General features: G+C 30.5%; 1 protein-coding gene across 1 annotated transcript in view; it reads left to right on the forward strand.

The window, feature by feature from the left end:
* LOC106466300 (U5 small nuclear ribonucleoprotein 200 kDa helicase-like) overlaps positions 1 to 21,375 on the forward strand; it is a 54,910-nt gene that overhangs the window by 11,938 nt on the left and 21,597 nt on the right. Inside the window, exons 6-22 of the mRNA XM_013926569.2 lie at positions 1,282 to 1,540; positions 2,179 to 2,328; positions 2,490 to 2,551; positions 3,114 to 3,294; positions 6,122 to 6,226; positions 6,850 to 7,131; positions 7,528 to 7,680; positions 9,545 to 9,816; positions 10,016 to 10,307; positions 11,331 to 11,401; positions 12,280 to 12,380; positions 13,535 to 13,708; positions 14,353 to 14,612; positions 16,157 to 16,285; positions 17,367 to 17,558; positions 17,985 to 18,221; positions 18,580 to 18,782. Of these exons, the coding sequence (XP_013782023.2) occupies positions 1,282 to 1,540; positions 2,179 to 2,328; positions 2,490 to 2,551; positions 3,114 to 3,294; positions 6,122 to 6,226; positions 6,850 to 7,131; positions 7,528 to 7,680; positions 9,545 to 9,816; positions 10,016 to 10,307; positions 11,331 to 11,401; positions 12,280 to 12,380; positions 13,535 to 13,708; positions 14,353 to 14,612; positions 16,157 to 16,285; positions 17,367 to 17,558; positions 17,985 to 18,221; positions 18,580 to 18,782 (3,123 nt within the window). The remainder of the gene's footprint in view (positions 1 to 1,281; positions 1,541 to 2,178; positions 2,329 to 2,489; positions 2,552 to 3,113; positions 3,295 to 6,121; positions 6,227 to 6,849; positions 7,132 to 7,527; positions 7,681 to 9,544; positions 9,817 to 10,015; positions 10,308 to 11,330; positions 11,402 to 12,279; positions 12,381 to 13,534; positions 13,709 to 14,352; positions 14,613 to 16,156; positions 16,286 to 17,366; positions 17,559 to 17,984; positions 18,222 to 18,579; positions 18,783 to 21,375) is intronic.

The following is a 21,375-nucleotide window of genomic DNA, read 5'->3' on the forward strand; positions in this document are numbered from 1 at the left end:
GACCCAGACTAGTTTCAGATAATTCTACTTCTCATCAGTGACCCTGGACACTACCACCAATGGAAAAAAAAAAACAAGTTGAATAGATTTACACACAAAAAAAACAGAAACCAAGACAAAAAAGAAATATTTTGTTAATGTTTTTTTATAAACAATGTTTCACAACAAAATTTCAAAAAATTCACCACCTACAATAAATGAATACTAAACCAAGTCTTATAAGTTTTTGAAACAAGCTAGATATGTAGAAAATGAGTACCACAATTTCATGCAGTTATGGTAAGCATGAGAATAAAGCTAACAGAGATGACACAGTGTCACCTTGCTGATGTGAAAAGGATTAACTGTACTTCTTTTGTCTTCATTTGGAATTTATATTTTTTTGTTGCCATTAATTTAATGAGTGCATCATTTCTCATAGTCAAATCACTATCATTTATTAGTTAGAAAAAAAAAAGTTGGATTAAGATACAGTTTTTATAGAATAAGTATGATAAGTTTTTAAAGCAGATTTTATATATGTAAAACAGATAATTTCATTTAAATTTGGTTTTTAAATAATGTCAAAATAGTTGTTTTTTATAGGTTTGGAAACTCTTTCATTTGTCACTGAAATACTTTTTGCAAATAATAGGATGTTTTACCCTAAAAGATTAAACTGGATGTTTATAGTTATGCTTGGAACATCGAGATCTATTACCATTTTTATTCTGTCAAAGCCTTATAATAAAACCTAAAAAATATTACCCTTATACTTTCAATTAACAAAAAAAAAAGAGAGAAAAATAACACAAGAACTTCTGAAAACACATTTACTGATGATTTACTGGGTTAATTTTGGCAAAGCATTCAAATGAGTATATTTATTTCTTTAATATCCCATTTTTAGCTTTTTTTGTAACTCATTTAATACATAACTAAATATTTACTTTTAATAACTACTAAGAGAATTTTACATTTTTATGTAAGATTTAAGAGCTGAGGTTACATCATAACTGTAATTTTAGTTGGTTTTAATATAGTGGAGAAAATAAATTGTTTCATGTTAAAGTCCTAAAACTGTCAATATTGCTCTTTAACTGTTCATTTTCGTTTCATATTTGAAAACATGTTTAACCTAAAGTTACATTACTCACTGTATCTTAAAGAAATGTTGATTTTTATTTTATGTTATGATAATACTTCAAATCTCAGTATCTTTTCTGTAAATTTCTGAAACTTAAATTATTATATTGTTTAGGTTTTAAGTGACTTTTATAACTTTCTTAAATCTTTATACAGAACTATTCGTAACATTGAAATGACTCAAGAAGAAGTAAGGCTAGTTGGGCTTAGTGCTACGTTGCCTAACTACAAGGACGTTGCAACATTTCTCAGGGTCGAACCTACCAATGGACTTTATTATTTTGACAACAGTTTCCGCCCTGTTCCCTTGGAACAACAATACATAGGAATCACAGAAAAGAAAGCTATCAAACGATTCCAAGTTATGAACGAAATCTTGTACGAAAAAGTAATGGAACATGCAGGAAAAAATCAGGTGTGGTTTATTTTTATTATAGTTTTTATCACTACAGAAAAAATAGAAAGTCATGAAATCTTGCATGAAAAAGTACTGGAACATGTAGGAAAAAAATCAGTTTTTTTTGTATTATATTGTTATCACTACTGAAAAAATAAAGTTGTGAAATCTTGTACAAAAAAATAATGGAACATGCAGGAAAAAATCAGATGTGGTTTGTTGTTTTTTTGTATTATATTTTTATCACTACTGAAAAAAAAGTTGTGGTATAAAAGTATGTGGAAAAGAATAAACTGCAGAGTTTGTTAATCTTTTTACAATAAAAGCTGTGACATTCTCATACACATGAAATCCAAGTATTTTTATATATATATTTGTTTCTTTCATTTTAATCTACTAGTATGAGGGTTTTGGTTTTGTTTTGTGATAGATTTATTTTTTAGTTTGTTTTATCTTCATATTTCATGCACATTGTTCAGATGATACTTGCATCCTAAAATTCTAATAAAATTGTTTAACCCATTAGTTTTATCAGAAAAATTTATTTGATTAAATGAAACTTTTGAAAATGAAAAGCATATAATTTTTTATCTTAATTTGCTTTTAAAGTTGGCTGATACTAAATTTCGATAGTATCTTCCTTGTTTTTTATGTAGGTGTTGGTCTTTGTCCACTCACGGAAAGAAACTGGAAAGACTGCTCGGGCTGTAAGGGACATGTGTTTAGAGAAGGATACTTTAGGCCACTTTTTACGGGAAGGATCAGCATCTACAGAGGTGCTCCGGACAGAGGCAGAACAGGTTAAGGTAAGCACGGTGTGCCAGGTTTCACCTGACAGTAATACCTAACAAGAACTGTGATGTATATTTGTTCATCAATCTTTGTAATTGTACTATTAAGCATGTAAAGTGATGCATATGAGCTAATGTGGCTTTATTTAGATATTTTATTTCATTTTATTTTCAAGAACTTGGAGTTGAAAGATCTATTGCCATATGGTTTTGCCATTCATCATGCTGGAATGACCAGGTAAGTATTTAGAAAAAGTTCTTATGCTTCTCATCTTTCTTTGTTCTGCAATATTAAAAATTTCTTTTGGGATTATTTGGAAAGATATCTGTAACTTCTTCCTCTTGAAAATCTTTAAGAACTTGTGTAGGTTATCTAATATATTGTGACACCATTTCAAAAAGTACTGTTGAAAGCCCAAAGTTTAAAATCAGCTCTTTTTATTAGTAATTAACATGTATGTCAAATCGGAGTACATAGTTTTGAAAAATGCTTTAAGTTTAGTATAGATGGGCTGGTTTTCTGTCATGGGTTGGGAAAATTTATTAATTTCTCTCTTCAATAACTTTTTTTATGTTGACTGTGTACATTTGACCTTGGAATTGTTTACATATTATGTCTATAATAAGTTGGAAAAGGTGGTTGTTGTAATGTTGAAGCTATAATATTTGTTACTTTTTCTCGATGCCTTTTCATAAACATTTTTTTATTACAGTGGTATTATACTGCCATGTATTCATTAATGATAATTATAAAGAAGCCAACAAAGCAACAATAACGGTATTATTTTTTAACACAACAGAGTGGACCGTACTCTTGTAGAAGATCTGTTTGCTGATCGACACATTCAAGTGTTAGTTTCCACTGCAACACTAGCCTGGGGAGTCAATCTTCCAGCACACACCGTCATAATAAAGGGTACTCAGGTGTATAATCCAGAAAAAGGACGTTGGGTTGAACTAGGAGCTTTGGATATCCTTCAGGTAGCTAAAAGTGTTTAGTTACTGTATATATACTCATGTACATACACTTAGTTCTTTACAAACTCCAACATTACACAAATCTAATCTTGTGATAAAGTTTTTTTACACTGATATTGTATTAGAAGTCTAGATTGTTATAATATCATATGTGGAAAAGATTTTGTCTAGAACAAGATCTCTCAACCAAAGGTGTCTTGTGGCTGAGATCAGATGTAAAAAATCAGAGGTTATTTGATTTTGTTGAAACTTGTATAATGAGATATGATGATTACAATTTTCAGTTTCCAAATCAGACAAAAGTTGACCAAGTTATGGCTGGCCTCGTCATCTGATGATGATATATAGTTGATGACAGTACTTCTTGTTATGTAACTGATGGGTCTACTACATAAGTTTTCTTCTTCGTTGCACATGTTCTTCAGACCAAATTCCAGCAGATGTCTTCTAGTCCTGCTGACCATAGCTGAAACTTAGCTATTCTTTGGCATGTTGTCATCAGTCACCATTATTCTCTTGATTACCTGCATGTACAATTTTCTAAAAGGTTCAACTTGCAACCTGTGTTGTCACTGTGTATGAGGTCACAATAGACTTATTGACAGCCTTTGTTAACGAAAATCCATCTGTGAAGCCCAAAGATGCTGTGGTAGCATTCAGAAATAGGTTTGATGCTGAAAAGAACTGTAGTGATAGTAGTAGTAGCCTCCTCTCAAATAAGAAGATCAAAATAATTTATTCAACCTCAAACAGGCGACAAAGAAAGAATGCATTGATTTGAGAATCAAAGAAAGAGATAATCAATGTGTGACCATTGCTGGTAAAGTGGTGTGGCCACTCTGAAATCCTTTTTTCTCTTTAGCTGCTCATGACTCCTGACTCGTATATGTTACCATCATATGGTTTGCATATTTAGATGCAGAAGATTCTAGACATTTCAACAGTTATGCAACACCTCCAAAAAACAGTTCCCAGAATTTCTTGTTTTGTGACCTGTCACCCCAAAACACCACTTTGCCTCTACTTGAGAGGGAGAGGTCCTGTGTTTATAACACATTGCTTGAAAGTTATGGAGGCATGCACTTGTAATGTTTGTTGTCATAAACATAAAATACACCTTAACTGATAGGACTTATCAAAGTTTGTACAGGTGCTTTGATTTTGTTTTGTCTTTTTAATAATCTGTATATATGTTTCCCAAATAAATATATATTAGTTGGAAATATACACTTAAACCTGTGTATTAAGACCACATGTGGGATAATAAATAAATCTGGGCTTTATAGACAAGTGGCTTTTACATAAAAATGTATAAATAGTTTGATTTTGGTCAATGGGTTTTACTTTTAATACTTCATTATGTATATTATTATTCACAAAGTTAATGTTTGTGAATTTAGCAATTTTGTAAAACCTTGTTTGAAATTCTTGAACTCTGATGACAATGAGAAAACTCTGAACAGCTCAATCTCACTTAAAGTTGGTTTAAGTAGAGTATTGTAGGTGGACATGGTTTCATGAGTACAGTAGTAGTGGCTAGCAATACGTCCTAACTCGGTGACCTGGAAAGTACATAAAATTTTTTAGCAGTGGTATTCCTCTCTTCAGCAATACATGAAAATTGCTCATAATATATAATAGATAGAGGTTTGTTCAACATCTTAAGGCTTAGAGTGAAAACCAAAGTGAAAGAGCTAATTCTGGGAGATTTCCTATTTGCAGATAATGTGAATAGCTTTTCTGCATCATATAAGACTTTCGGTTGACAATAAGTATCAAGAAGACTGTGGGCATGTATGTACCAAAAGGTAGGAGAACCAGTACCAGAACTTTGGAGGGTAAATCTCTTGGTGGTGTTGACAACTTTTGCTACTTGAGTTCCGTGATCCACAGGTATCTTGACCTTCAGACTGAATTGAGTAAAAGAATTTGAAAAGTAGCTGATAATTTTGGGCTTTTACAGAAACGAGCATGGAATAACAGCACACTATTAAAGTAAGGTTAAGATGCGATTATATACAAGACTTGTTTGCTGTAATCTCTACTTTATGGCTCAGAAATGTGTTAGATATATCAAGAGACTAAGCAGTTTCTGCAGGAAATGTACGAGTAAGATCCTGAAAATACCAAACACAGAGATGCTAAAGTGTGCAGGACTTGACACACTTAGAAATCAAGAAGAGGATGTTGGCATGGTTCGGCCATGTGAGAAGAATGGGAGAAAAATATTTTATACAGCTATGTAGCTATATTTTACTTGCCAATTGCTATACAGTGTAGCTATGTTTTACTACTCTCTGGCTGTCATTGTGATGTAGCTATGTCTTACTACTCTCTGGTTGTCATTGTGTATATGTATGTCTTATAAGCCATCATTATGTTGCAACTAGGTTTTACTGCCCAGTGGATTTTCGATGTAGCTTTTTTTAACTCCTTTGGTTTTATGTTTGAATAAAGTTAATCAACTATCCTTGGATAAGTGTGAACCAGACATCAAAGAGGGGTTGATAAGTGACAAACAATTAATTACGTCTGAAAGAAAGCAACTTAGTGGTTAGTGACCCTTGTCACAATAGCAGTAAATGAAAATGTTTGTTTTAAGGGTATTACAAAGTGCAAGTAAATGCTTCATAATTTATTATGGATATTGTGTTTCAATAGAAAACCTTGGCATTATTTGTAAAAGTGACACAAACTGGGATCAGGTCATCCCTTTTTTTTTTTTGGTGTGATTATTCATTGCTTTTTAAAATATTTTTTGTATTCATTGATTAAGAGGTTTACGAGTTTAAAATGTTTTGCATTATATAACCTGAATCTTTTCTGGTAGATGTTAGGTCGAGCAGGTAGACCCCAGTATGACACTAAAGGGGAGGGAATACTGATGACCAATCACAGTGAACTGCAGTATTACTTGTCCCTTCTTAATCAACAGGTTAGTAAGATAAAACACTGAATTTGTATAAGTAAGCTTCACTTTTATAACTGTATCTTAATGTGTTATATATTGGCTTTGAAATAAGAGGAAACAAGGTTATAAGCCTAAATCATGATACAAAGAAGTGGTTAAAACTACTGTCGGGAAGAAGAAATTTGTAGTCAACATTTCCACAACATGTGTCGGCCACACATTTTTCTGTACATTTCTCTGTATTTCACAGCTTTCTCTCAGTATTGTTGAAAATTTATTGCTTTTGTTCTAACCCTAAATAACCTTGTTGCACTTATTATTTTGAAACAAATTTTCCAATTAAAGGTTTTGAGGCAAAAGTTATACAAATGGAACTCATAAAAATTGACAGAAAACGTTTATAATTAAAAATTAAGTACAGGTGAAATGATTCTTTCAAGCATATGTTTTCAATCATCAGAATTATAAACTATTGTTTTTCAGTCACATAGGTATAAATATTAAAAATAATCTCACATAAAACTTGAATTGCTCTTATTTAATATTATTACTTAACTATATTCCACAGGATTATGCAGTTAAGATACTTTGCTGGTTTGTGTAATATTTGAATATGTACTTGAAGTATAGTTAATTTAATATTGCAGCTGCCGATAGAGAGCCAGCTGGTCAGCAAACTCCCAGACATGCTTAATGCAGAAATAGTTCTTGGTAATGTCCAGAACATTAAAGAAGCTTCTTTGTGGCTGGGCTACACCTACCTGTATATTAGGATGTTAAGAGCCCCGACCCTGTATAGTATTTCTCATGATGAATTAAAGTCGGACCCTCTGCTAGAACAGCACAGAGCTGACCTGATTTTTTCTGCAGCCTGTATTCTAGACAAGAACAATTCTATCAAATTTGACAAGAAAACTGGAAATTTTCAGGTTGCCTTTTTTATCATTTTTCAAGTCATAATAATGTGATCATAGATTTTATTTTATTTTTTCCTTTCTTAAGGAGGAAATTGTGTTGGGAAGTGCAGACAAGATCTTTGTATTAAAGCATTCTCTTACTGGTACTTAAGAAATAGGGTTAAGAAAGAGCTGAAGATGAAAGTTAATAATTATTTTTTTCTTAGTCGATCACAGTAAATATTCCTTGAATTCGTGTTAGCAGTACTTTGTACAAATTTACAGATTTTAATAATGTACTGTAGTTCTTACATACTTCTTCATTTAACTTATTTAACATATGTATAGTTTGAGTAAAGTCATATTTCATCAAATCAGATTTTCTTGAAGAGAGGAATACCACTGCTAAGTTTTTTATGTACTTTCCAGGTCACCGAGTTAGGACGTATTGCTAGCCACTACTACTGTACTCATGAAACCATGTCCACCTACAACACTCTACTTAAACCAACATTAAGTGAGATTGAGCTGTTCAGAGTTTTCTCATTGTCATCAGAGTTCAAGAATATCAATATCAGAGAAGTAAGCATCTTTTTTAACTGTGTTTACCAGCATTGTTGTAGACATACAAATCACTCTTTTTACTGTGTTTACCAGTATTGTTGCAAACATACAAACCACTCTTTTTACTGTGTTTACCAACATTGTTGTAAGCATACAAATCACTCTTTTTACTGTGTTTACCAACATTGTTGTAAACATACAAACCACTCTTTTAACTGTGTTTAACAACATTGTTGTAAACATGCAGATCACTCTTTTTACTATGTTTACCAGCATTGTTGTAGACATACAAACCACTCTTTTTACTGTGTTTACCAGCATTGTTGTAAACATACAAACCACTCTTTTTACTGTGTTTACCAGCATTGTTGTAAACATACAAATCACTCTTTTTACTGTGTTTACCAGCATTGTTGTAAACATACAAATCACTCTTTTTACTGTGTTTACCAGCATTGTTGTAAACATACAAATCACTCTTTTTACTGTGTTTACCAACATTGTTGTAAACATACAAACCACTCTTTTAACTGTGTTTAACAACATTGTTGTAAACATACAAATTCACTCTTTTAACTGTGTTTACCAACATTGTTGTAAACATACAAATCACTCTTTTAACTGTGTTTACCAACATTGTTGTAAACATACAAATCACTCTTTTAACTGTGTTTACCAACATTGTTGTAAACATACAAACCACTCTTTTTACTGTATTTACCAACATTGTTGTAGACATACAAACCACTCTTTTTACTGTGTTTACCAACATTGTTGTAGACATACAAATCACTCTTTTTACTGTGTTTACCAACATTGTTGTAAACATACAAATCACTCTTTTTACTGTGTTTACCAACATTGTTGTAAACATACAGACCAATCTTTTTACTGTGTTTACCAACATTGTTGTAAACATACAGACCAATCTTTTTACTGTGTTTACCAACATTGTTGTAAACATACAGACCAATCTTTTTACTGTGTTTACCAACATTGTTGTAAACATACAGACCAATCTTTTTACTGTGTTTACCAACATTGTTGTAAACATACAGACCAATCTTTTTACTGTGTTTACCAACATTGTTGTAAACATACAAACCACTCTTTTTACTGTGTTTACCAATGTTGTAAACATACAGATCACTCTCTTAACTGTTTAACAATGTTGTTGTAAACATACAGATCACTCTCTTAACTGTTTAACAATGTTGTTGTAAACATACAGATCACTCTTTTTACTGTGTTTATCAACGTTGTTGTAAACATACAGATCACTCTTTTTACTGTGTTTATCAACATTGTTGTAAACATACAGATCACTCTTTTTACTGTGTTTATCAACGTTGTTGTAAACATACAGATCACTCTTTTTACTGTGTTTATCAACATTGTTGTAAACATACAAATCACTCTTTTTACTGTGTTTATCAACATTGTTGTAAACATACAAATCACTCTTTTTACTGTGTTTATCAACATTGCTGTAAACATACAAATCACTCTTTTTACTGTGTTTATCAACATTGCTGTAAACATACAAATCACTCTTTTTACTGTGTTTATCAACATTGTTGTAAACATACAAATCACTTTTTACTGTGTTTATCAACATTGTTGTAAATGTACAAATCACTTTTAACTGTGTTTACAAACATTGTTGTAAGTGTACAAACCACTCTTTTAACTGTATTTACAAACGTTGTTGTAAACATACAGATCACTCGTTTAACTGTTTACCAACATTGTTTTAAATGTACAAATCAAGGAACGACAACATTGATTATAATTTCATATTTTCTAAAAACCAAAATGTTCTTTAAGATAAACTTAGAGTAAATATAACATGCTTCTGATATTGAAGGGTTTTTACTTCTAGGAAGAGAAACTAGAGCTTCAGAAACTGATGGAACGAGTTCCCATCCCCATCAAGGAAAGCATTGAAGAAACAAGTGCCAAGGTCAACGTCCTACTTCAAGCTTACATATCTCAGTTAAAGCTGGAAGGCTTGGCATTGATGGCAGACATGGTGTATGTAACACAGAGTGCAGCTAGACTAATGAGAGCTATATTTGAAATTGTTCTACACCGAGGCTGGGCCCAGCTAACAGACAAAGCAATGTCTCTTTGCAAGATGATTGACAAAAGAATGTAAGTAGTTAATAATTGAAAGTATTTAATTTTATATTCCATGGAATTTAACCTAAACTATGAGTGGGGAAAGAAGCATTACAAATATATTTACCAGAGTGTTTCTTTGATGTAGTCCAACCAACCTTATGACCCAAACACAGTTGAAATGTCATTAGATATATTTTTTTCTTTGTTTCAACATGTAGTGTATTTTCAGGTGGCAGTCTATGTCTCCACTGAGACAGTTCAAAAAAATCCCAGAAGAGGTTGTGAAAAAAATTGAGAAGAAGAACTTTCCTTGGGAGCGACTTTACGATCTTGGTCCTAACGAAATAGGGGAGCTTCTGAGAATGCCCAAGCTGGGAAAGACTGTTCATAAGTACCTTCATCAGTTTCCCAAGCTGGAGCTATCAGCACACATTCAGCCTATTACCCGTTCTACCCTTCGAGTCGAACTGACCATCACTCCAGACTTCCAATGGGATGAAAAAGTTCATGGAACATCTGAGGTATTTTTGTTTTACATTTCTAAATAATAATAATAATAAACAAAACTATTAAGTTATAATTTATTTTCTAAAATGTCGAATTATTATAATCATCACAGACTGAATTTTGTTTAATTTGGTGAAATATTTGTTTTATGATTTTATTGATACTTATTTTATGTGCTCCTATGTGTAATTGAGACACAAACCTGCTTTATGTACAGTGAATTAATCAGTTCAGTACTTCTTCAAACCATTGTTTTATTCCCTTCACGAAGTATTTGAAATTGGCGTTTCACGTGTTTTGAAGTTATGTATATTTTGTATTTATTTTCTGGTAAACCTTTAAGTGGTATACATATTAAGTTTACAAACAATGCTAATTATTGAACTTCATAAAAATATTTTATTTTTATTTCTTCTCTTTAAGATACTTTAACTCTATAATACATGTTACTGGTTTAATTTCACACTTGAGTATTTAAAATGTTATTCTTGTTAACTTCAAAGCCTACTGATATACAGGTTTGTCTGTTAGTTTACAGTAACATGTTGAAAATATTCTGGAATTGATAGTTCATATATATATAAATATATATATATTATGTGTGTGTGTGTGTGTGTGTGTATATATATATATATATATATAGAGAGAGAGAGAGAGAGAGACACACACACACACACACAGCTACCATATTCAGTAGTATGTAGGTTATTCCCCCTTGTTAATCCAGGTGGAAGATAGTAACTGTAACAAGAAGTTTGTGCCATTCTCTTTTTCACATTCATTACATTATTGTTTCAATAGTATTTTTCTACATTCGAGGCTCACCAGCATTTTTATATAGTTTTTTTTTTGAATGGATAACATATCAAACTAAAGATCAAATCATTATCATACTGGTATTTGCATCATTTGATTTTGTTTCTTGGTTGCTTTAATTATTTAAATGTAAAATAAAATGCATTATTCAGCTTTACTTAATTGAAAAGGTAAATATTAGTGAACCTTCAGAAGTGTAATGTTTGTTGTGTTTTCTATAGGCTTTCTGGATCCTGGTTGAGGATGTAGACAGTGAAGTCATTCTTCATCATGAGTATTTTCTGTTGAAGAGGTAGGCTTTATATTTATAGATTGCTCATCCAGATGTGTTATCCTTGATCATGAAATGTAAGAGTTCTTAACCTTTTATAAATTTGATATCTAAAAGAAACTGGTCATGAGAAATACATTATTTAATATTCCTTATATCTCAAGTGTTATATATATAAATATATTTTGTGTTGGCCACTCTTTATTGTATATACTAGTTATTCTAAACAGATACACAACTTATATATATATATATATATATATTATTTTGCTGCCCTATCGTCTTCAGTCAAACTCTGTAGATTATTTTAGGTTTGTAGTCAAAAATGTTGTGTAAGATACACTGCTGTAAATGTTTTGGACATTTTATTGTACTGACAAAATTGTATTAACATTCTGAAGAATAATGTGTGTAAAGGCTTTTCCTGCATTAAATAAACATTGTGGGTCACTTTTTAGGACTAACATATACAATCTTTTAAATAGGCTTTTCCTACATTAAATAAACATTATGTATCACATGCTAGAACTAACATCTACGATCTTTTAAATAGGCTTTTCCAACATTAAATAAACATAGTGGGTGACGTTAGGACTAATATCTACGATCTTTTCAATAGGATTTTCCTACATTAAATAAACGTAGTGGGTCACATGATAGGACTTTAACTTCTGTGTTCTTTCATATTTAAAAAATGACTAATGTAAATGTATTTGAATGTTTTATTTTCATTTGTAAAGAAGTTTTTGATAATTTTGAAATAAGAAAAAAAATGTAACAGAAATTTTCATTGGGCAGCAAATTTTTATACATATAGAGAATGAAGATACTTTTGTTACTTCTTACAAACTTACAAGTTATGCAATGTACAAATGGATACATTTTCTTATAATTTACAGCAAATTTGCGGAAGATGAACATGTAGTAAAGTTTTTTGTACCAGTATTTGAACCACTACCACCCCAGTATTTCATCAGAATAGTTTCAGATAGATGGATTGGTAAGTAAATATTTTGTGATTTGTAATTTTTTTTTTTTCTTCTTTTTTGTTACTATGGGTAATTTATTGATTTTAACTTTTTTGTATGTTAACTATAAACAAATATCAGTTAGTTTGATTGGTATTAAATATACTTTTACTTATGAACAAGTCAGTGATGAAAATGTATCAATATTTGAAAGTTTTTTTTAAGATACTGAGTATTTTTTATGAGAGAAAGTTGAATAAATTTCATTTTTCAAGAGCGCAAGATGTATTTAAGATGATGCATATAGGATCCTAAATATTAATAATTACTTGTTTCATAATCCCCTGATGGTCAACCACACTGTGGGAGAAGTCCAAAATCAGTTTTTTCTGTTATGAATTATCATGCTATGGGACAAATCCAAGACTCGTTGTTCTGGATTGGGTTACTGTACTGTGCAGAAATTGGATATTTTTTTTTAATGAGTTAGCCCTACTTTGGAACATGATCATGGTTCCTGCTTTCCTGTCATAAGTTGCTATAACTTGGATAAATGTTTTTTACTGTTTTTGGATGCATAGTTATGTATTGAGCTAAGTTTTAATTTAGTTTAATTTTCTCTGTACAATTTCCTAACATTATGTCCTAAAATGTTGCAAAAACAGATACATTGTGTTAATAGATGTTCTCTTCAGAAGTAATAACAATTAAATATAATTGAGGAAAAGAACAAAGCCAATTGTACAAGCTTCATGTATTAATGTGGTTTCACCAGTAAAGGCATCTGATGATGGCTTTACTGACAATATCATGGTCATTAATAAGTGAAGTTTTTGTAAAATGTACAGTTGTCTGTTTTTTTCTCAATTCTGTGATAGTGGAGTTTCAACAAGTATCAACAGTTTCAATTATCAATTGAACATAAAGCAAATTTAATGAATTCAGGAGATAACTGAACAATGATTTGATGATGGAGATTTTGTTGTTGCCTCCCTCATTTGTGGTATTTATAAAGTGTTTGTAAAACATAAAGCTCCCAGAATGATGCTGATTTTTATAGGAAATGTATATTTATCACTAATTCATATATGGGGAAATACGTTAAGTGTTTGTTTGACCTTATTTTTTTTGCAAATTGTAAAAGATTATCAGTTACAAAGAATATATATATATTTTTTTATTCAAGGATCTGAGACTCAACTTCCTGTCTCCTTTCGACACTTGATTCTTCCTGAAAAGTACCCTCCCCCAACGGAGCTTCTTGATTTACAGCCCCTCCCAGTTTCAGCACTAAGGAATCTAACTTTTGAAACTCTTTATAGTGAAAAGTTCCCTTTCTTTAATCCAATTCAAACACAAGGTGAGAAAAATAAATTTCTATTGGGGAATATACATTTTGAAAATTTGTTGTGAAAAATTCTCCTTCATTAACCCAATTGAAATACAAGTTTAGGAAATGAAGTTTCGGGAATTTCTATTGAGGAGTCTTAACTTTTGAAACTTTTATAATGAAAAATTTCCCTTCCTTAATCCAATTCAAATACAAGTTGAAGAAATGAAATTTCAATTTTTCCTATAACAAATCAATGTTAGACAATAAATTAAATTCAAGATCCTTAACTTAGGCTACAGTAGAATTATGACTATACTGAAATTCATAGCATACAAATCTACAAATATTTATGAATCTGATACCTCATTAAAAACATTCAACTTCTTGTGTTAAAAGATATGTGTCTTTTTATTGGTCTCTCGTTAGTATTGGTTGGTAATGGAAGACTTGTAAATAAAGTTGTTTTTTTATACGTAATAATCTATCATAACGGGCAACCTTGAAATGTGTTTCGTTTTTTTTATGTAGTATTATGGCATCAAAATAAACTTTGTACTCTGTTTATTCAAAATAAAAAATAAGCACACTGAAAAAAGCTAAAAACTAAAACAAATAAAAGATGTATAGTAGAGGCTAATAGGATCCTCATTTGCTATAAAATTTTATTTCAGTATTTAATGCTGTTTATAACAGTGAAGACAATGTGTTCATTGGAGCACCTACTGGAAGTGGAAAGACAATCTGTGCAGAGTTTGCTATTTTGAGGCTTTTTTCAAATAATCCTGAAGGGCGATGTGTTTACATTACACCCAAGGAATCACTGGCAGAACAAGTTTATGCTGATTGGATCAATAAGTTTAGTGTACAGCTTAGTAAAAAGGTTGTTTTATTGACAGGAGAAACCAGTACCGACTTAAAATTATTGGCTAAAGTGAGTGAGTCTTGTCTTGTTTTTGTGGTTGTTTGGTAGTATGTCAAAGATTTAGTAATAAAAGCTGTATTGATACCATTCAACAAGTTTCTATTGGAAGTAATGAAATCAGCAACTAGACTACATAAACTTTCAAGAAAAAAATAAATAAAACGTTCTCAATTCCTTGAAAAGCAAATAATATGGATTTGTGAGTAATTGCAACATTTTTGTGCAGTGAAGTTTGTTGAACAGCTCACCATCCACACTCTGTATACTTTCTTTTAACATATTTTTCACTTCTGATTATTGTTTCTATTAAATTATCTCTGAAAGCTACAGGAGATTTCTATTGGCTAACATCATGTAAGTTTGGTTTAGCAAGTACGGTGACACAAATCCTTTTTTATTGGACATACTGTTATATTTAATGTATTTAAATAACATAAAAATAACATAACTTGTTATTAAAAAGAAATTATAACTATTAAATATAAATTGATCTTAATAACAAATATTATTGGGAAAACTCATGCTATGATGCATAACATAGATAAGGGTAAAACCATTTTTATTATGTTATTATTAATTTTACCTAATCTAACTTTAACTAACCAAAAGAGATTCCTACTTTTACATAGTTACTTTTATAACAATAAATAAAGAATAAACATGAAAAACAAGAAATAAAGTACTTACCAGGGTCGTCGTCTTCTTGATGTTGACTGTCATTCACGCTTAACCCTACTTTTTTGTACTAATAGACTAAATAATTTTTGTTTAATTAAATAATGTACCAAAGAACATAGAATAATAACATGCAAAAAGCAGACAATGTCCCATAATTATCACAATTTGTCTGGCTTTCTAACTATGCAACAAGAGCTGTTACAAATTCATCCAAGCTAGTCGATATCATTCCTGTGGGAATGAAGCTTGTACTAACTGAGAGATAACAGTTTTTTGTTCAGAAAACAAGGCAATATAATACATCAGTTGATAGATGAAAACCTTGACTTTCTATTGGTTATAAATAATTTAATATTAAATGTAAGAGAGAGAACTATTAACAAATCCTGAAAGAGAGAATGTGACAGGTGGGTGTGGCAAGAGGGATCTGATTTTCTATTTGCTGGCTCTAACCAAACAAGACTGAAGGGTATAAAAATTTTGTATTAAGGATGACTTTTTGGTAGGGAGTAATTTATGTTTAATTTCGTACTTATTGAAGGGATGGTGAATAAATTACAGAAGAGGGGCTGCCTAGAGAAAAAATGTCACATTTCTCACACTAGGGAAATTTCAGGATTTATTAATATTTCCTTATAAAATCAAGAACTTAAAATTACATATACTATTAAAATATGAATTATAAGCTATAATTTTTGGCTATACTCATTGGTATAATGTAAAGAAAAAGTAATTTAATATTCTTTTTGCAAAAACTAGGTAAATTCTGAATGCTTATATGAAGTTTAATTAAACATTTCAATATCAAAATGTAAAAGACCTGGAAATATCATTAATACCCTGCCAGTATAGAAAGGTTTAATTTGTGTTTTCAGGGTAATGTTATTATTGGAACACCAGAAAAATGGGATGTATTGTCACGACGATGGAAACAGAGGAAAAATGTGCAGAATGTCAACTTGTTTATTATGGACGAACTTCAGCTGCTAGGGGGAGCTGATGGTGTATGTATCAATTTTGCATTAACGTGTTTGTACATATGTAAAGATAAGAAAATTTATCAGTTTTGTTTTTTTCTTTTGGTCTAATTATGTTTACTAAAAGAATAATAAAAATTTTTAGAAATATTTACTTTTCATGAATTAATGTTTATCTTGGTTGCTTTGTTCTTTTTTGTTTTTGGTGATTATCACATGACATATTTCTTTAAATTAACTCAAATTGTTGATTTGTTTTTATATCCTTCCATATCTGTCAGGTCCAAATATTTGCATCATATTGAGTAATTTTATGTTTTTTATTTCCCCACTGCTAAACAGAGCATAGTGGGGCATATTAGTTTGTCTGTTCTGATCTTGTGAATGGATTTTGACCAAATTAATACAACAGCTACTACATGTAAAGTTCTAAAACTGCTTAACTTTTGAAGGTGATAGGTCAAGGCTATTTAAGTTAGGAGCACTTAAACATAGAACATAACATTAGTGGGTGGCATAGGTGTTTCACAGTTTGCATTTATTCCTATTACAAGACTGAGTGCAAAGAACTTACCAACATAGATTTTCTATGTAAAATACATAAACTTCAGTATTAGTTGCAATATTGGTGGTGTTTTTCTTGACTACTATGTTGTTATGGAGCCTGTAAAGGGACAAACAGTAATTAGTAAGATTAATTGTAATATTGATGTTGTTTTCCTTGAGTTTTTTTTTTTGTGTGTGTGTAGCTAATGTATTAGATATCATCCTCTCTGATTGGTCAAACTTTAAGATTTTTCTCAAAGAACAATTGGTGAAATTTGACCATTTAAATTCTCATTGCATGAATGTTTTTCTTTGTTTCATTAAGTTTCCTTTGTTTCTATTCACAGGATGTCAGAAATTATTTCATTTGAAACTGTAAATGTTTTATGGCACATAACACATTTTTATATTTACGCTAATACTCTAGGAAATGAATTAAATAGTAATGTATATTTGATAACAAACACACTTAGTAATAATTCGAAAACTGTGTTAAATACTGTCTAGATGGAAAAATTTGAATAGAAATTGTTGTTCTGAATATATTTCTTTATTTTGACAGCCAATTATTGAAGTGATTTGTTCCCGAATGAGATACATCTCCTCACAGATTGAACGTCAGATCCGTATTGTTGCTCTAAGCTCATCTTTAGCTAATGCCAAAGATGTCGCACAGTGGCTAGGTGCTGGCACCAATTCCTCATTCAATTTTCACCCGAACGTTCGACCTGTGCCTTTGGAATTGCATATTCAAGTCTGTATTAGTACATTTCTCCTTTTGGACTAGGTTATTCTTTCTGAACTTATTTGTATTGCACTTTTAACATATGGTTATTCTATGTACTCCAGTACTATTAGCAACTTCAAATTATCTTAGAGAACAAATTTCACTGCTTATTTTATATTGTTTTGCAATTGAGAGTTTTAATGGCTCTCTCATACAAAAAATATTAACCGAGTTGTCTTTAATACACTTAACTTATACAATGTTACTGTTTTATCCATATCATGCCATTATAATTTGTGTAATTGAGTCAGGTTTGATTAACTTGATAACTAGCTTAAGTACAGAATGAGTTTCATTTATATATAGTTTTTTTTTATACTCTGTTGATTACATCATGTTATTTGAATAGAGAGGTAAAGTTTCATTAACTTTTTGTCCTTTTTTGTTCTACAGGGTTTTAACATTACCCATAATGCCTCTCGTTTGTTGGCTATGAGCAAGCCCATATATCAGGCCATCTTACGATATTCTCCTCGTAAACCTGTTATCGTGTTTGTACCTTCTCGCAAGCAGACACGACTCACTGCCATTGATATCCTTACTTACTGCGCCTCAGAAGGCCAGCCATCTCGTTTCTTGCACTGCACAGATTCTGACCTCGAACCTTTTGTGGAAAAAGTTTCTGATAAGGTAATGCTGTTTGTTTAATATATGAAAATGCTTTTAAGTACAAAGTATAAAATAAAATCAAAAACTGTGAAATGAATTTGCCTTTAATACCATTTGTCTGTTTTGTTGATATAATGAATAAGAAATATTTGAATGTATATGTTTAACTTTAAATAACAATTTTTTTTTAACTTAGTGAATTAATCTCACATTTGTTCATGTTATACCATTTGCAATGTACTGAAATATTGTAACTACTTGAATTTTTAAATTTCCATTTATTAAATCATACAAGCATCAGAAGATTGTTTCAAGTGATTCTGAAGAATATTTAGCTGTAAAATATAATGTTAATTTTTTATTACATTTTTCCTTGCAGACTTTAAAAGAAACATTAGGTAATGGAGTGGCTTACCTGCATGAAGGACTGAGCTTGGCAGATCGCAAAATAGTGGAACAGTTGTTTTACAGTGGTGCCATTCAAGTTGCTGTTGTATCCAGAAACCTTTGTTGGGGCCTTTCACTTGCTGCCCACTTGGTCGTGATTATGGACACTCAGTTTTATAATGGGAAAATTCATGCGTGAGTTCCTTTCATTTGGATCATTCTCTGTTCAGTATCATGTTGGATTACTTATGCCTTGCGTATCGTACATTACATATGAATTATGTTTGTCTATTTATAATATCTAATAAGTTATTTCAACATTGTTTTCATCGTCACTTCTTTTTTTTATATACTATTATAAAATGTTCCAAGGTAACTTATAAATCAGTTAGTTATAGTGCAAATTAATTGATTGACAAACAACATAAATACTATTTTTGGCTTATTTAAAGTTTCAGTTAACAGCAGAAATTTTTTGTATCTTATTTAACCCTTTCTAGGCCAAAGGAGTGTTATTGAACCTGCTGATTTTCCTTTTCACAGCTAATATACTTAACCAAATGACACGATTCTTAATACAACCTTAAATAATTATAGATGACACTTGTGCAATATATACAGTTAAATGAGTACAACACTAAAATAATTATGCAATAAATAATTTGTTGACACGAGGACCAGCCCTAAAAGGACTCAACATGTCTCGGTACTCTGATGTCATTATCTTCAGAAGTAAGGGTGGAAGTTTGGTCAAGACATATGCTATATAATCATTTACATTCCTTTAATCCACACAGGTCAAAGGACATGTCATCACGTTTGTTGACTCGCATTTGAAATTTTATTGAACTAATATTTTATGAATTTGTTAATAAATTTGGTATCAAATTGTAGATTATAATTCAAATTTTAATACTATATATTATTATTTAATTTCTTAACTTAAAAGTAAATATAAAAAAAACTTAAACATCAATTTTTGTGTGTCATGTGGGGGTATGTTGAATGCAGCACTGGTTCAAATTACATGTTTGTGATGTAAGAATACAAATGCTATAGTTTTGTATGAATTAGGCACTCAAGTTACTGATATTGAGAAACTAGAATATAAAATAAGAACCTCCTATCTTTTCTATTTGCTGAGATATTGCTCATGTGCTGATTGAAATGCAGTGGCCCTACTCACCTCTTACCATTTTTGGAAACGGTCCCATATATACGTAGTTCTATACATGACAAATATATATAAATAATCGAAAGCTCAGAATGTTCCCCTAGTGGCTTTCTCAACCATTTTAAAATGTTAGGATACCATCTCATACTTTCGAACCAAGATTTCAAGGAGGTAGGTTGTGTCTTTAGTCTGCTCTAAATTTAATATTTTTTTAGACCTAAGTACAGCTTAGTTACTAAGCTTCATAAATTAAAGTTGAATTTTATTGTGTCGATATAGTAATTTATGGTTATTCAAATGTGTATATATATATATATATATATAATCTTAAAAAAATTATTTCGTTTCACATCCTCCATGTGTGAAATTTCTTAAGGCTTATCGAGCTACGCCAAGCAGCAACTGAATACAAAGGTTGGAACTAGAAGAGATAATTGTTTGCTTTACTTCTTTATTTACTGTTCTATTGTTTAAGAAAAATGGGTTTATGAAGTTATTTGTAGATAGTAATAATCTATACACATATATAATGTTTAATAACTGAAATGTGACTGTATTTTACAAAATACTATTCCACTAAAACATAACCAAGGCAGGTCAGTTTTGTATTATTGGATATGGTAACATGAGTGCATATGTGCCGAATAATTCTAACTTCTGTATTGTTAGCTAAGCATGGCTGAAAGGTCAAAATAATTAAAATAATAAATATATATAAATGTTACGAGATTTAAGCTATTTAGTCTAAACATATATGTTTTTGCATTATAATATGTAGTTATTCTAAAATGAAAAAGGCATAATTTATATTTATTTCCTAATTTTTTTGTGGTGGTTAAGAGATTGGTCAAATTGACTGAATTTGTTAATGAAAATAACAGCCAAAATATAAAGTTTTTTTCTTAAGAAGCATTTAATAACTATCTGGTTATTATAAGGAATTCACATGTGAAATTTGAAAATTTTCTGATGCATAAAAGTATTTTTAATCTTAAAATAAAAATTATTTTACATGTTGGATAGGCAACATACAAAAAGAAAAAAAGGCATGAGAAAACATTGCTTTAGAAAAAAATCTAAATTAAATATCTTATTTTTCAAAAACTACATACTTATAGGAACTTTCATTTCAAATTTAAAATAGTTGCATACCTAATTACAATGTAAGTAGGTCGTAGTCAAAGGGTTAACTTGCTCAACATGGGCTCTGTCAATTTGACCAACCACTTTACCACTTTGGTACTACTAACTTTTAATATATTATATATATCTTCACAAAATTTGGCAGTCTTTCTGTAAACATTGTAAGTCTTTCACATACAAAAAGTCATATTTTTTAGTAAAGTACTTTAAATAAACTAAAAAAAGATTTGTCCATGAATGTATCAAATATCTGTTTTCAATGGTCCATGTGCAAAGTGATTTTATGTTAAGATTAAAAATACTTTTCTTCATCTCAAAAATCTCAGATTTCATTTGTATAATCTATAAAACCTAAATACAAATTGACCAACCTTGTAACCACCAAAAAAGAATTCAAATCTAAATTACCCTTTTTTCTTTCTAGAATGACTTCAAATTGTAACATGAAACTACATTCGTTTATCCTAAATA

The sequence above is a fragment of the Limulus polyphemus genome, unplaced genomic scaffold (assembly GCF_000517525.1).
Source record: "Limulus polyphemus unplaced genomic scaffold, Limulus_polyphemus-2.1.2 Scaffold2216, whole genome shotgun sequence".
Classification (NCBI taxonomy): domain Eukaryota; kingdom Metazoa; phylum Arthropoda; class Merostomata; order Xiphosura; family Limulidae; genus Limulus; species Limulus polyphemus.